At 40.3% G+C, this 16,316-nt stretch overlaps 1 protein-coding gene across 4 annotated transcripts in view; it reads left to right on the top strand.

Moving 5' to 3' along the window:
* Nucleotides 1-16,316, top strand: part of fhdc1 (FH2 domain containing 1) — a 42,274-nt gene that overhangs the window by 9,483 nt on the left and 16,475 nt on the right. For all 4 annotated transcript variants that reach the window (XM_042338498.1, XM_042338488.1, XM_042338484.1 and 1 more), the window contains 2 exons: nt 1,613-1,674; nt 13,373-13,475. In XM_042338498.1, the coding sequence (XP_042194432.1) occupies nt 1,613-1,674; nt 13,373-13,475 (165 nt within the window). The remainder of the gene's footprint in view (nt 1-1,612; nt 1,675-13,372; nt 13,476-16,316) is intronic.

Genomic DNA, 16,316 nt, shown 5'->3' on the forward strand with positions numbered 1-16,316 from the left:
AAGCAGCAGTGATGAAGTGGAGGGAGGAGAAAGAATAAAATAGTCATATTTTCCAAGTTGAGTTTAGCTGATATAATACAACCTCGATTCTTCAATGCCCAGTGGATCAAATTCAAGATTCTTGTCCTCCCTTTCAAATGCCTCTATGGCTTTGCCCCATCCTGTGACTTTCTGCCCTGGTCGCTCCCTCTGATCAGCAAACGCTTGTCTGTTTCAAGTCTCACTCTGCTCCACTATCGGTGAGTAAGTTTTAAATCATTCTGCCCCACTCTCTGGAACTCCAGCCTGGAATCCATCCACCTTGCTCCCTCATTTCAAAATCCGCCACTAGACACATCTCTTTGTTTGGTCTGATTGTCCTCCCCCAACGATAACACTGCCTCCAGTCAGTCGTACGAAGCCCTTTGAGATGTCCTCCCGTGAGAATGGAGTTATACTAATGTAATTTGTTGTTGTAAACTGTAACCTGTTTGAAAGGATGCACAGCAAAGAAGTATTGTAAATATCACTATATGATGGGTTACTTGATGTGTTTTTATTTTTATACATGTTGTCTGACTCAGATAAAACACAGTGTTGTTCTAAAGTTTTGCATTCTCCTCCCTGGATATTTTTCCTTCAACCTGTGGCAACAGAAAGGTTGGAGGAGGAAAAGATTTTGAGTGGAATTAAGTTGCGTTTCAGAGTTGGACAAAAGACAACAGGTCACAGGATATGGATGAGAGGGACAGAAAATACTAAGCTGAAGTTTGCTTAAGAGTCTCAGTGCCAGGAAAGGGGATTAATCAGCTAAATTAGAGCTGAATCCAAGTAGAATGTGGGAAGGAGAGAAATCTGTTTGCAGTTACCATTTAACTGTTTGTTATCCAGTGTCACCGTGGAATCCTTGTGCTTCCTGTTGGCATTGTGTCCGTATGTTGTAATTTTGTTTTAATCGTTAGAATTTGTATCTAAATCCAACAGGCATCCGTGTCATATCAAGGGCAGATGTAGATGAAGTTTCTATTGGTGCTTGCGCTATAGGAGAATCTGTTTTGGAAAGTAGGTCAGATCAGGTAAGTGGGAACACAGAGCTGCAGTTCACTCGAACGAGGTTTGAGCTCTGTGGAAGGTAGTGGTGTTGTTGCTTTTGCTATCTCATAGATAATTGTCAGTTTAGTTTCCAAAAAAGTTTGTCCTGATTGACCCAGTTGGGTTGGGTTTAGGTCCCATTTAGAAAATAAAATTACAACATACACAAAACACCAACTTACATTTATATAGCACCGCTCGCACAGGATAGTGTTTTATTCTGGTTTTGATTACAAAATTAAATCTGTCTTTCAACTGCATTGAACCCATGTGTTCAAAAAGTGGGCTACAGTGAATTCTAAACTCCCTTCTACAGACATCATATTTAGTTGCCAAAACTAATTGCGTCTCCTCAGTCTGTTGACTTGTTGACTTGCAACAGTAAATGTGACCAAACTCTCCTTGCTCTAGATAGATCTAGTTGCATCACAGGACCTCAGCTGGCACTTGAATGTCTCTCCACAACTTTCTGAACAATTAATGCAGTTTTTGGCCACTTGTTCAGAATTGTTGCTGCATAATTTTTATTTTTATATTTTAGATCAATATTTTGGATGCGAAAAGAAGCATGAATATTGGAATATTTCTCAAACAATTCAAAAGGTAAGATATTACGTTCAACAGGTCTGTTTTGTGCATTTGAATTGCTAAGACTCTATTGGCAGCCAACTGTTTAATGTACTTAAAGCTGGGGATGGAAATCCCATTTCTAGTGATTGTCAGAGCAGCCCAGGGTGCAAAACTTATATTGTGATATTTTAATACTTATAACGCACCAGAAACCCCAATTCGAATGTTAGTGTTTCATGCTGCTTAGGTGAATTATTGGGGATGCTTTAAGAGTGATAGATAATGCCAAAGCATTATTATCCATATTTGCTATCTATACTTAAACTCCTCAGCATGTGGCCTCTTTAGTAACTGTTGAAGTATATTTAAATACCATTGCCAGACATTTTTGTTTTCCCACTCTTGAGTTCAGAAGTGTCAGTCTAAATCGAGTGTTCACCTTTAATAATTAAAGTGGTAAAATCGAGCGTGTACATAAGATCATCTTCCCAAAGAATTTTTTTTAACCCTATTATTCCTCTGCTAATTGAAGGGCTCCTGACTGTTGATGGAATACAAATCCACATGCCTTGGGTATTTTCTGGTCCCTTGCCGAGAGCCAATTTATGAGATGATAGATTTTGGAAGTCCCCACCATCATACAGTGATGTAGATATATTTATTGCAACTCTAAAATGGGAAATTCACCATCTTATAGACTACAGTGTGTTTTGGCAGGCTTTTGCATGACTTTGCCCAATGTCCAAGTGCACTTTCCAGTAGGGCATCAATGGATAGTAAAAGCAAGGAGGAAACCCAATTGTTTTCCTCCCTAAACCAGAGGGTACTAAGACCAGTTTTCACAATCTGGTGGTGAACCCAATACAGACTAGGCTTTGAATTTAAAATCTTTAGTATGACTTGCTGCTGCTGGAACACCAAGGTGGCTGGCGTGTCACACTTTGTCCTGTAAAGATCTTCCTGAAAGCAATGTTTATCATGGCAATATTTGTCTGAAGACAATAGTTGATGATCACTTGAGCAGGAAGACAACCAGGGTGAGTAAAACACATCCCCATCATGAGGAGCACAGGCAGGTGCCAATGGAGAGAACATTAAAAAAAATACAAGGGTATTTATATTAGGTGTGTATATACATATTCTAACAAGTTGTTACAATTAAGCAAAGATTTAGACACTGATCAAAATATGCGGTGGTTCCATCAACATGCCGAGAATGATTCTGAGGGTGAAGGGCTACAGTTGTATGTCGAATTTTGGAGAAACTGGATCTGTTTTTATTGGAGCAGAGAAGGTTGAGGACGGACCTAATAGAGGTGTACAAAATTAAGAAGAGTTTTGACAGAATAAATAGGGAGAATTGATAGGGGAGTCTGTGGCTATGGAACATTGTTATAATATAGCCACAAGAACAGGGAAGGAGAACTTGAGAGGATTTTGTTTCACCCAGAGTGTTGTTGGGGTGGTGAAGGCATTGTTGCTTTCAAGAGGGAAGTAGACAGAAATATGAAAGACAGGAGCTTGAAGGGGTATGGGATAAGGTGGGGCAGTGGGATTGAATTGATCTCTGTGCTCTACAATACAAAATTACATTTGTATAGCGCCTTTCATGTTGGGAGGTCGTCCCAAGTTGCTGACTGAATGGGCCAAATGGCTGCCTTTTGTGACGTGGATTTCTTAAGTTTTTAACATTGGGGGCTCTTTTGCTGGGCTTCTCTGCCTCACTTTCTGGACAGGTATCATAAGGCGTGTCCCTCTGAGTACTGCAGGAGTCTGGTGAGCTCTTTGCTTGGATTTAGTTCACAATATTTGGAACTTTTCTCAGTTAGGTAATCTTCTTATAGGAAACGTTTCTCAATCAATTTAATAAGCTCTTTGGCGAGGTTTGATTTTTTTTTCTCTCTCTCTGCCAGAGTTTGGGTGGAATTTTATCTGTTTTCCACATATGGGAGGTTGGCCTTCAATGCCTCATCCAGTTAAATTTCCCTTCCTGTTACTTGAACCTAGGTTGGTGCTTTAGTAAAGATGCTGTTTTCTGGAAACATCAGGTTGAATTTGAATGAGCAAGAATTGAGGTGTTGTTCCCGTTTTCTCAAGTTGTTTTGATCTGTGGAACAAATACAGTAATACTGTAGTAAAGAGCTCCCAAGTATATGTAAATCTGTTCTTGTCAACACGAAATACAGAAAAACCTTGGTTACCCAGGCGTGTGTGTGCATAAGGAGATCTGGTCCAATAAACTGGAATTTTTGGCTAGGTGTACTTGCAATGTTGCTAATGTAAAAAAATGTGTATGCAGTGCCAGACAATGCCTATGGTGTATTTACCAGCATTGAATCTGCATTTCCACCACTTTTTTTTAATAAAAAGTAATCCCTCACCTATGTGGACAACCTTTAACATGACTCGGTGTTGGACAGACAAATGGCTGACATGTCACACACTGTCCTGAAGGCAGAGAAAGGACAGTAAGGCAGGAAGTTTTGGGATCATATAGGCTGTTCAGCGTGATATTAGCGATTGCTAGGAGAGTTAGGCTGGTGGGGCGTGCGAACCCATGACTTTTTTTAAGTTTTGGTTTCAGGCCTGGTCTGGCTAGGGCTGAATTCCAGCTACCCGGAATCCAGTAAGCTGGGGTTTTACTGCACAGGTAAACTTGCATTAGTTGTCGTTATAAATTATGATAGCCTAAATCGGTCGCATTCATATTCCTACCAAAAAAAACTTATTACTTTGCACTAGTCATATTTTACAAGTCAGATAAAGGGCTAAATCATAAAGATTTCTTGGTTCCAAATAATTCTAAATCCTAATGCTAATTATCCCCTAATGCATATTGCTTCTATCCCATTTACTGGCTACATTGAAGTATCTCATGTGCACCTCCCAGCTGCATTAATGAAGTCCTGCATGTGCACTTAGTCCTGCATTTGAAACAAGTACAGAAACGAGGTCTTGACCCTCATCATCTCACGAAAGACAAACTTAACTTGCATAAATCATATTAAGTCGTCTAATTTAAAACTTGTGCGAGTTTGCCAGTGACTCCTATTTCACTTAAGTTGTATTAAATGTTATGGTCCAGACTGATACGACTTTCTGCTCTTTTACCTGTAATAGATTTGTGCATATTTGCTGCAGTGACAGTTCTTGTCCTCTTCCCTCCCACCACTCTTTGCTTCTGTTTCGTGCTTGTTTGTTAATTGTCTAAGCTATCTCCTGTCCACTGGCTCAATGTCAACCTAACTATTGTCAATGAATAGGTTGTTGGTCGAAACACAGTTTAGCTAAGTGCATTCTTGGTTTCAGTGTGCATTTGAATGAAGATATTTTTTCTTAAGCAAAATATATCCAGGTGCTGTGCAGTGTCTTGTGACAAAGGATCGAATTTCAATGACAGCTCACCAGAACTGCGACTAGGACCTCATGAGAAGAGAATGCTGCAGTGTGACCTAATTAAGACTGATAAACCTGGATCTCTTCCACATGTAAAATTAGCTTAATATAGTTTGTTATGCTTGATTCATCTTTGGCGCATTCAATCATGCAAAAGCCCTCAATATTCTGCATCGTTTTGTTTGAGAAAATACTATTTTAAATATCTCTTTGAACTCTCAGACAGTACTATGTGTGTATTACACACACTTTAAATTATTTAATTCTTTGCATTGTTGTTTAATAGGATCCAATGTGCTAATTAAAGGACTATTTTACCTCTTTCCTTGCACACTCCAATGACTTGGTGCTCTATGATACTGAGCTACATAAAACTATGTTCCATACATCGACTGTTAACTGAAGTTGTAATTGGGTTGCCTGATGGCCTCAGTGTTCTCAGACTTTTTTTTACACATAGGGATTGGTTGTGGGATCAATTATTCAGAGATCCTGTTGGACATTAACTGATTATAAATGGCTTTATAGTTCCTCCATGTTTATTTTTTCTCTTTCCTGTAGGAGTACCAGCAGTAACTATTGTTGCATTGAACCTGATTTGAGTATCTGCACCACTGTATAAAAGGAGAAGAGAATGTCCATTGTTTAAATGCAAATTATAGCCCGCAGTAGAAATGTTTCTCTGGTTGCATAAAATACAAAAAACATGTTTGATCTCTCTATAGTAGAATTGAGGAACTAATAATTCCTGGTCTCTCTCTCTCAAAATATGCAGACGCCCGGCCAAAGATTATGAAATGTAAATGGCTCACACTTCTCCCACACCAGGTTCCTGGTTTTTTTAATCGGGCAGTTAAGGGAAGAGGTGAAAGATGCCATTGGCTTCTCTGTATGGACTACTCATGAGAATCTCTTTGGAAATTAATGTCTTCCTGTCTTTTTTCACAGTTGTTACATTTGATATAGTAACAGCATCAAGCACTTCAAGGAAATTGCTGTCAAGTGTGGTGATACTGGCAGCCACATTATTAATAATAATAATAATACTTGCATTTGAAATAGCGCCTGATCATGCTGTTGAGACATCTCAAAGTGCTTCACAAGATATATTGTAAAGTGATTTGACTGTATTTTGTGGGTTGAACACAGCAACCAATTTATTGGCACCAAGATCCTTCAAATAGCAATTCGTGGGGAAAAAAGACCCTCAAATATTGTAATGGGAACATTAATGTCCACCTGAACAGGCAGGGGAACCTCGGTTTATCACCTCATGTGAAGGATGGAACTTCAGGCAATGCAGTGCTTTCCTAGCACTGTATGGTAATATCAGCCTGTGCTCATCAAGGCTTCTCATAGGGCTTTAACCCTACATTGAGATGTGACCAGCTGGCAGTGCCTGTCTGTTCACACAGACATGAAAGACCCAGGACAGCATGACGTTGACTTGCATCCAAGAGTTTCACATGAACAGTCTGTACCCTTTCTAAGAGAATCAATGGCTACTTGGACTCCCTCCTTCCATCAACAGCCGGAACACCAGAAATGGTGGGGGGGGGGAACAACGGTGAGCGTTCACCATTTCACATCATGGTACACCACCACACGCAAGTGTCCAGCACAAATAATTGACTCCGAGATGAGAGTGCTATCGACTGAGCCAAGTTGATGCTGAACAAGTGTGTACATATATGAACTTGTGATGATTATGTGGTTGTCCTAATTGCAATGAAATACATTTTGTGCTGAAGTGCAAGTGCCCAAAATTCACTGCAAGTTCTTAATTAGAGGCCATAAGGGTAACTAGCGTAGGAAATAGAAAAGTTCTATGACAGATGGCACTGCTTGATATTGACTTGCCTAATCCTACCTGATCTCATGATTATAATTGGTTTTTTAGTCATTCATTCCTTACTTTTGAAGAGCCCACACTCTCCCTCCGGAAATGTTTGCGACTGCTCTCCCGTGAAGAGGGAGGCAATGCAGAACCCAATCTCACTGGAATGATTGTGTGAAGTCACGGGCCTGTTTAAAGTCAATACAACTGAAGTGGAAGCTGCACTGTTGAGGTTAGATGAGCTGTTTATTTACATGGTTGAAATATGTTATCAAATATATAAGAGTAACCAGAAATTCCCTTGGAACATTTTTGTTGCTAATTTTATTACCATTACGAACTTTCCAACGTCTCTTGCATTTTGTTTACCCAAATATTAAATAGCCAATGAAGTATTGAAGTTGCCCCCTTGCCTGTGGGTGATGTTACCAAAGGGAGCATGTAAATGAGCAGCAGGAGAGGACCACAGATGAAGTACTGAGAAACACCTTGTGTGAAGGGTAGGAGGAGAGACCCATCTATATCCACTTCATGTGGATTGGTAAATAATATTACATCAGACCTGGATGTATCCAAATTCACCATCTCCCAGGTTAGGATTTCTTGGTTTCTGTCCTTGGTTTCTATCCTTGCTCTCCATGTTAGATTGGTGTTGGATTGCCTATTATCCCATTACTCAGTTGTTCAGGAGCATAGTTAACAACACTAGAGCTGGAGGGAAGCAAACCATGAACGTGTCAAAACATCTTCTGGTGAATAGAACTGGTGGGTTTGTTTTTAATTTGCAGTGTGAATATCGCCTTTGAGGGAGATGAAACCTGAAATGATTGCACTAAACCCTGAAAGGTCCAGAAAATAACTGATCAGCATTGACACTAGAGTTCTTTATACCTGTTTACATTGGAGAGCATCTTCCATTTCTGCTCAGTTTTCATTCATACGAGCCCATCGAGTACTCATGATTTGAGAGAGCCTCAGCTATGTTTAATAGATAATCTATTACAGAGACGCAATGGAAAAATACGTCTTGCTGCTCATTCAGGATTCAGGTGGAGGTTGGGGCAGTTTAAAAAAAAAAATTCTCCACTGTTCATTCAGTATCATAGTTCACTATGACTGACCTGTTGGAATCCCAGCAGCTGATGTATGTTGGAAAGCTTATGGGGAAGCTGGCAACCGCTACACATACTCTGTATTTGGACAGATCCAGGTCATACTTGGAGAAACCAGTTAAATTGTCCCAAACTGTGATACTGAATGAGGTCAAGTCTGCAGGTTGTTTATGTTCCCTAATCTTCAACTTCACTGTCTGTTGAAACTTCCTTGTGAGATCTCAGACATTGCCATAGGCCAATTTGTTGACTATTAACATGCAGATGGATTTCAGTCTTGGCAATGTTACTAATCCAGTCTATCTGGTTTGTGCTAGAGAATCTGTGGCAGAGAGAATAATGTATATTGTGTTTGCATTTTCCATATGGGGCTCTTTCCTGAGGCTCACGGTCTTAAGATGACATTCCGATGCAGTGTTGTGGGATTGCTGCATTAATGGAGATGCCAACCATCAGATGAGGTGTCTGTTTGGTCAGGTGAATATTAAAAATCCCATGATGATATTCTCGTGTCGTGACCAGCAATCCTTTAGGTAAATTGGTTAGCCCGGCTGTATACAAATTGGCTTCTGCATTTGTCTACGTATGTAATCATTACACTTGGCAGTAATTCCCTCTGAAATTCTTTGAGGTGTGTGAGGTTATAACCCTATATCAAATACGAGGATTATTATTGCTGTGTAACTGCAGGGTGCTTATGGATTCTACCCGAAAGTACATTGGATTCTGTTCTTGGTAATGCTGTGATCCTCTTTCACAAGTACAATAGTTATTTCATTATTCTCGTGTTACATTTAGCATTGTTCTATGTTCTTGGTCTTGGTTTACTATACACTACTTCTGCCGACATACATGGCAAACTCATTAGATTAGTTCTACTAGCAGTAAGATAGGTACAGTGGTCCACTGAACAGGACTTGTTAGTAGAGAAGCAAGGCATCCTGTGATGAAGTAGAGATTACAGCTGTAAAGTAGCAAGTGTACAGTGTAAGAGTCGTGTCCCAGAAGTCACCCATGATGGAAGGAAAGGCAATTTGTTAAGAGATCAAATGCAAAACATCAGCTGGATAGTCGATGCTTTTAAATTGATGTAGAAATTGCACTGAGTATCAAGGATGAAGAAGCTGGCTTTACTTTGATCATACAAGTAATTAACTAAGCTATTTGATGAAGATTGCAATAACCTTATAATGGGCAGGCTGAAAGTGAGAATGAGTATCCTATTAAGGAATTGATTAAACTTGAGGCTTACAAGTTGCAGGGTGGCCCTAGTTTGAATGTGGCCTGGTTGAGGGCTGCTTTGCTTAGAGCACAGGTCTCCCATGGAGGAGCACAACATACTTTGTGTGCTGTGCTTCTCGGGATGAATAGTCCATTTGCCATGCTACAAAATGGCCAGCCTCTGGGTTGTCAGGTCATCAGTGACATAATTTCCTGTATGTTGGATATTAACGAGTGTAGTAACTATTGCAGGCAGCATCACTAATGACAAAGGAAATGATGTACACATTCTTGTGCACATGCAACATACGGAAAGTGATATAAAAACAGAAGTTGCTGGGAGCACTCAGCAGGTCAGGCAGCATCTATGGAGAGAGGAAAGTGAGTTAAAGTTTCAGGTCAATGACCTTTCGTCAGAACAGTAGATGATGTGATCAGATGGTGATGTTGGTGCTTCATGTTCATCGTGCCCAACCTGTAGGAAATGTCAGCAGTAACCTGGAAGTTGGCCATTTTATGTGCTTTATCATAACACTGGATTTGAGAGTCTTGCATAATTACGGCCAGGATCTTTTTTAGGGGAGCTATTTGAAAAGTATCCTTTCCATGTATATGATTCCACAAATATGATTTGTGTAGAAATTAATAGATTGTACTAAAACAATTTTTTTGTGGGAGGTGCTCAAAAATTCTCCATTGTTGCTTTCTGTGAGAATAAGCATAAATGTCAGTCACTAGAGGGTTTACATTCCATTGAAGGGAGTGATTTTGCTCAGCCAAAAGGACCACGCAGGACTTTGTGACCTGCTGTGAGCCAAAGTTTGAGTAGATCTTAAACCTTGAGCAGAAACTCTTTGTCACTGCTCGTCTCGGGTCAGTAAATTTGGAGAATTTAAAAAATGTTGTGAAAGCATGAGTTGAAACTGTTGGATGAAAAGTATTGCTGAACAATCTGTAGAGAACAATGAAATTCCAATTTTAGGTATCGATATTACAATGTTGACAAATGCCGTCAGAACAAACAGAAAACTTGGAAGGTGATTTTTTTTTATCCCTGCTGGCATGCCCAGCCACAATCCATCCGTTATTAAATAATGATTCCGAAAATAACTTTGGCCATCTGTAAGATGCAACCTTCAGCTCAGTGTGCTTGTACTGTATTGTGCATTAGAAGGCAACATGCTAATTTGCCAGGAAATCAGCAGAAGTCTTCTGATGTGGTGGTGGTGGTGGTAGTAGTAACCCTGAGCTTAAAACATAGCCTACTCTCTGCAGACTCCCTTGCTGTAAGGTTGATAAGGACTCCACTGATATCATTAGGTCACACATGCTCTTGAGTGTGTCAGTTCAGCAGTAGTTTGGCTATGCTGGGGGGCACTTAACTATAACCTATAATCTCACATGTCAAGGTGCTTCAGAGGGAATTGCTGTCAAGTTTACATTATTAACATTGTAATGTCAACAAATTATGCTATGAGGTTCATGCAGGAGTCTTGTGTGTTGCTCTAAGGCAAGCAGGGAAAATACATTTTGCAACACTTTTCTATGCCATTTTTGCACTGCTCAAGCTAAAAACTTTTGCTTTCAGCATGATCAAATGAGTTTAAAATGGACAGACGCCAAATTTAGCTGTATTTTATCTTGTGGATATGTCCAACCATTTAGTAGAACTGATGATGCCCTTGTTCTCCTGTCGTGCAGCTTCTTTGTAAGGCATTTTGTATGGAGATTAATTTTTCTATATATAATTATATTTATGTATATATAATATATACTCCAGCCTGAGTTGCTGCCTTCAGGGTATGGGGAGGAGGAGTTTCATAATTGAAAAAAGTGAAACGGTTTATGTCTGGGACCTATGATAAGAAGCTTCACTCAGACGGTTTTCTGTATTGAAATGTTTTGTGATATGACACACGTGTTCAGAGCTTTTGTTAATCAAGCACCATTTATACTGTATCAAGAAAGTGATGGTAAAACTGAGGATCAAACTGAAGATTGAATTTAGATGGCCTATAATCTTCTATTTAGTGTTGTGCTGTGTTATAGTTCAATCTCACCCCTTTAGATGAGAAACCTCTGGTAAAACTTGTTGTGTTCTGTGATCATTCAGGAGTCGGCAATTCAGCCTGAGATTTCCATTTCCATTAAATCTATAGCCTTCCATTAAATTTTAAGTATCCAATTTACCCTCTTTTTTTCTCCAAATTTCTAAATAGCCTTATCAAACACCTGTGTCTATTTTGAGCACCTTAAATATTTATCCTTTTCTGAGGCATGTCTGATATTGGTGGTTTCTTAATTCTATATTCTCACAAAGCATGATGTGCAATGCTCCAAATGGGACCATACACAACAACATGTGCACGCCTGTTTCTCTTTTGTGGCATGTCAGGAATACATCGCCCACATCCCAGTCATGATTTTTTTAAAAAAACAAATGCTTCCTGGTGTTCATCCTAAATTTGCCTTTCACCACTTTAAACTTGTGACCTTTTTTCCTGCTGCCTTGAGCTGTCCAATAGAATTCCAGGTTTACTTTTTCTATCCCATTGAATATCTTGTGTACAATATCTTGTGAGTTTCTCTGTGTCCTTTTGAAACAGAAGACCACGGTTATTATCTTATCATTCCTCATAAATCGACTGTCTAATAATGAGGATCGACCCCATTGCATCGTTTGTTTGTGGAACACTGCTGTGCGCAATTGGCTGCCGCGTTTCACCCACAAATATACAGTCAATTCACTTTACAGTATATTCTGTGAAATGCTATGAGACATCTAGAAGATGTGATGGGTGTAATATCAAATGCAAGGATTATTATTACATTGCTGTGCGCAAATTGCTCCTGTGTTCACCTACAAACACACAGTCACTATACTTTGAAACGTCTTGACAACCAAATGCAAGGATTATTATTGCTTTTCTCAGTACTGCTTCTTGGGTCTGGATGACTGCCTCACATTGTGATGACTTGGACTTCACTCAAATTCTGGGAATCTGAGTCAACTGATTTTGCAATATAGCCAGTATCCTGTTCACTTTGTTCATTGCTGCCTCTCACTGCTTGGACATGCTGAGCAAGTGGTAAACTAACACATCTAAGTCGCTTTCAGTTTTACCTGTAGCAAGTTTAATCTCATCCACAAGTTCAAGTCCAATCTGTTTTTTACTCTATATGTAGCAGTTTGCATTTGTCTGTATTAAACTATATTTACCAGGGATTACCAAGTCTATACCCTGTCATTATTTTTGCATGATCTTGTCTGCCTCTTCTGATTCTGACATTGACCGGTTTACTGATGTCTAGAAATGTAACTAGCTTTCCTTATTCGCACAAGTGCATAAAAGTGTATAAAAGCTTGCTGGAATTAATGTAATATTCCATAGGGATTAAGTCAGGAATCTCGTAAAGTAGGATTTAATGCTTTTGGAAAAAAGTTTTGAAGTGGCCTATTATCGAATGAACTCCGTAGAATTTTATTTGGTCGGTGGATTTGCTTGTGCAGATATCCAAGAAAGACGCAGGGAATTGCTTCTGATTGAGGAAGAGTACCTTTGACAGCAAAAATGATTTACTGAATTGATGGATGTTTGTTGAAAAGTTTCCTTTCACTTCAGACATTTTCACTGACAGACGGCGCCATCCTTACTGCATTCTGCAATCTAATTGTCTTGCCCTCCCTTCGCATTTAACTTTGCCTGAAAACCTTGTTCGAACTTGTTTTACATTGAGAGGCATTGTTTTCTGGCAGAGTATAAAATGTTCAGTACATCGATGGATGAACGTTCCTGGTTACATTCAGAGTTTTGATCAACTTAAGAGCTTGATCAAGCCATTCTGATTAAATGTTTGAAGTGACCAAAACTGTCCTGGCCAGCCCCATCCCACGCAATAAAATTGGTCGTTCACTTTATAGCCGTTTATGGGACATTGCTGTGCCTAAATTGTCGCATTTGCCTACAATCACTGCACTTTACAAAATCATGGGAGGCCATTTATGATATCTTGATGAAGTGATATGGCGCAATATCAATGGAAGTTTTACAATTATAACATTTATAATTATAAAAAACATTTGTGTGCATTTTGAAAAAGAATTCTTTTATACTCTACTGTGTAATCAAGACAGCGTTATTACTGTTCTCTTGTGTTTTTTAAGGTCAAATCGATGCATTGTCGAGGATATTCGGTCAGGAAACAGTGAAACTTATGGATCTGAGATCCTGCGGGATCTTCTCAAAATATTACCAGAACCAGAAGAGGTAAGACTCAACAACAACAACAACAAGATTCCATTTATAGAGCGCCTTTCACGTCAGGAGGACGTCCCAAGGCGCTGCACAGTTGGGTCATGACCCGAGCATTGGGGAAATGGTCAGGGTGAGGGGAGGGAAGGGAGCGAGGAGGGGGGAAATGGTCAGGGTGAGGGGAGGGAAGGGAGGGAGAGAGGAGGGGGGAAATGGTCAGGGTGAGGGGAGGGAAGGGAGGGAGCGAGGAGGAGGAAGAGAGTCGAGAGGGGAGCTGAAGGCACGGTCAAAGAGAAAGGTTTTGAGACCGGCCTTGAAGAAGGAAAGGGAGGAAGCAAGGCGAAGGCACTGGGGGATGGAGTTCCAGAGCCTGGGGGCTGAGAGGCTGAAGGCCCGACCACCGATAGTAGGGCGTCAGCAATAAGTGTGTTGTTTTCTATTAATGCCTAAGATATTGTGAAGAGCCACTTACAATGATAATAGTGTCTTGTCATGTCAGGAAGACAAATCAAAGCTCTTCACAAGATTTTCCTGTAAATGGCAGTGATTGAGTTTTGTAATTGAACATGGCAGCCAATTTGTGTGCTGCAAAAGCAGCCGTGCAGTAAATGACTAGTTTTATCTGAGGTATTGTTAGTCCAGGACACCAAGAGAAATTTTCCTGCTTTTCGAACAGATCTTTAATATCCAATTAGTTTGAGACTTCCTATATATTTGGTAAATAATATAAAATCTTTAACCACTGCTCAAATCGGTATTTTGATTGAACGCGTAGAATATTGTCGTGCCTTGCTTGGCAATCTTCCCGAAGAGTAAATCGCTAAAATAGTGATGCACTAATTTAGATGACTTCATCTTTCCCTAGCAATTTATCCTCCAACCAATTAGCTAATCTATTTAAAGCAAAATTGTGGAACTTCAGTGGCTCCTGTCAATCTGTGAGGAGTTTGAGTTTTAAAGCTGTCAAACAAGCAGATGTTTTAACAGTTGTTCTGGCAGATTATTTGCATTTTACATGAACTGGAAGTGTACAAACTCATCATCATTTCTGACCTCAAGCGAGCTTAGTTCCTCTTCTAATTTCACTAATTACTGCTTACAGAGCGAGATCAGTCTTGATTCAGATCAGTGGATTTTTTTTTATCCCTTCCAAAAACAGTGACTTCACTTAGCAAGTTTCAAATTGTTTTCCAGTAGAATAACTTCACAAACCCTTGGATGTTTAGAGTTTGCTGCCCTTATAAAATCTACCCCTCCCATGTTACATGTCATTGTGCTGATGGTTTGCAAGGGAGTGGGGAGAGAAGGGGAGAATGGAGACAAGTGAGCAACTTCTCATTCAATGTCACCTTTTGCCAAGATTCTTGGAAGTGAGTGTGAATAGTTGAGTTGTTCTTCCTCTTCATTTCGCTACATTTTCTCCGTATCTCCTGCAAGCTGTCTGTCTCTTTCTGTCTCTCCCTCTCCCCCACCTCTCTCTCGCTCTCTCTCTCGCGTGTGCACATACAGAGCATGGCATTTTAAAAGAAAAAGGCATCAGCAAAATGCAATAACTTGAATAATGTGTGTTTTCTTAAAACATTTCTTTTCCTCCCCTCCCTTTCCTTGCGTCTTCCTGTGTCTTTCTCAAAATGTGAAAGGAGCTATATAAATGTAAATTTGTATTGTTTTGGTGGCGAGGGCTGAGTGGCGGTCTGATCCCAGGCAGCTGTCAGTGCTGTTGTCTAGGTGGCTGCCAGAAAGTGGGTGAGAGCAGCTCAAGGTGACTAAGCTAACAGCTGGCCTACATTTAGAGCCTTCACTTCATGCTTCTTCTCAGCAGTGCAGTGGCCAGTCATCTACCAGCACATTGTGTACAGTGGTACCCCATTCAACCAGGCTGAGGGTCCAAGGAATTATTCATGGAAGTCTTGAGTAAAATTATATTTCAGATTCCCTAGTAGCAGAAAAGAGAGGATTGAACCATATAACAGTGCTCCTGTTAGAAAGTACTGTGATCTGTTAAGATGTCAGACTTTCAGATTTCTGCAATCTTTACAAATTTAGAAAGGTTTTGCTACTGGTTAAAATACCTTGGATGCTGGAGGAAATTCATCATTTGTTTTGTGATATGGAGGTTATGAGAAGGTCCACCTTTCACTGAGCGGCTTTTACTGGTGCCTGATGTCTTGAGTTCTACTTGCTCAAGCTCTTCCCTCAAACCCTTGCTTATCAGATGTCAAAGTAGTAACTATCATCCAAGGAGGGGGGAGGTAATCGGGGTCTCCTTGGACCCGAATAGGCTCCAAGGTGACATGTTTGGCAACAGTGTCTGAATTGAGCCAACCCTCTAGTGGTCTCAGTAGTTCACAGTCCTCCAGGGCACTGCTGATGACAGCCTGTTCCATCGGCAGGATTTGGAAGAGCAAACCAATCACTGGGGCCAGAGAATCGTTCCGCTCAGCTCCTGTTAACCCTGCAAGACAAAGCTAGTCAGAGTCCAGCAGCAAATTCTGGGGTCCCCAAGCCTTGGCTCTTTCAACTTGCGCCTAATACTTTCTGGGATTAGGTAAACTGGAGGCTGTCTTGCTTTGGGAAGGGGTGTTGCTGAGCTACAGTGGTGCAGACCTTGAACTACATCTCAGGGTACATCAGATGTGAAATCTCGTTCACTTAAGTCCTTCCTGAAATGAAATTTGAATTGGTTTCTGATTATTATAATAATAATAATCCTTGCATTTGATATAGCGTTTTTCACGTCGGGAGGACGTCCCAAAGCGCTTCACAGAACACACTGTAAAGTGAAATTGATTGTATATTCGTGGGCGAACTTGGCAGCCAATTGCGCACAGCAATATCCCACAAACAGTCGTGGAT

This window comes from Callorhinchus milii, unplaced genomic scaffold, assembly GCF_018977255.1.
Source record: "Callorhinchus milii isolate IMCB2004 unplaced genomic scaffold, IMCB_Cmil_1.0 Scaffold1, whole genome shotgun sequence".
NCBI classification, from domain to species: domain Eukaryota; kingdom Metazoa; phylum Chordata; class Chondrichthyes; order Chimaeriformes; family Callorhinchidae; genus Callorhinchus; species Callorhinchus milii.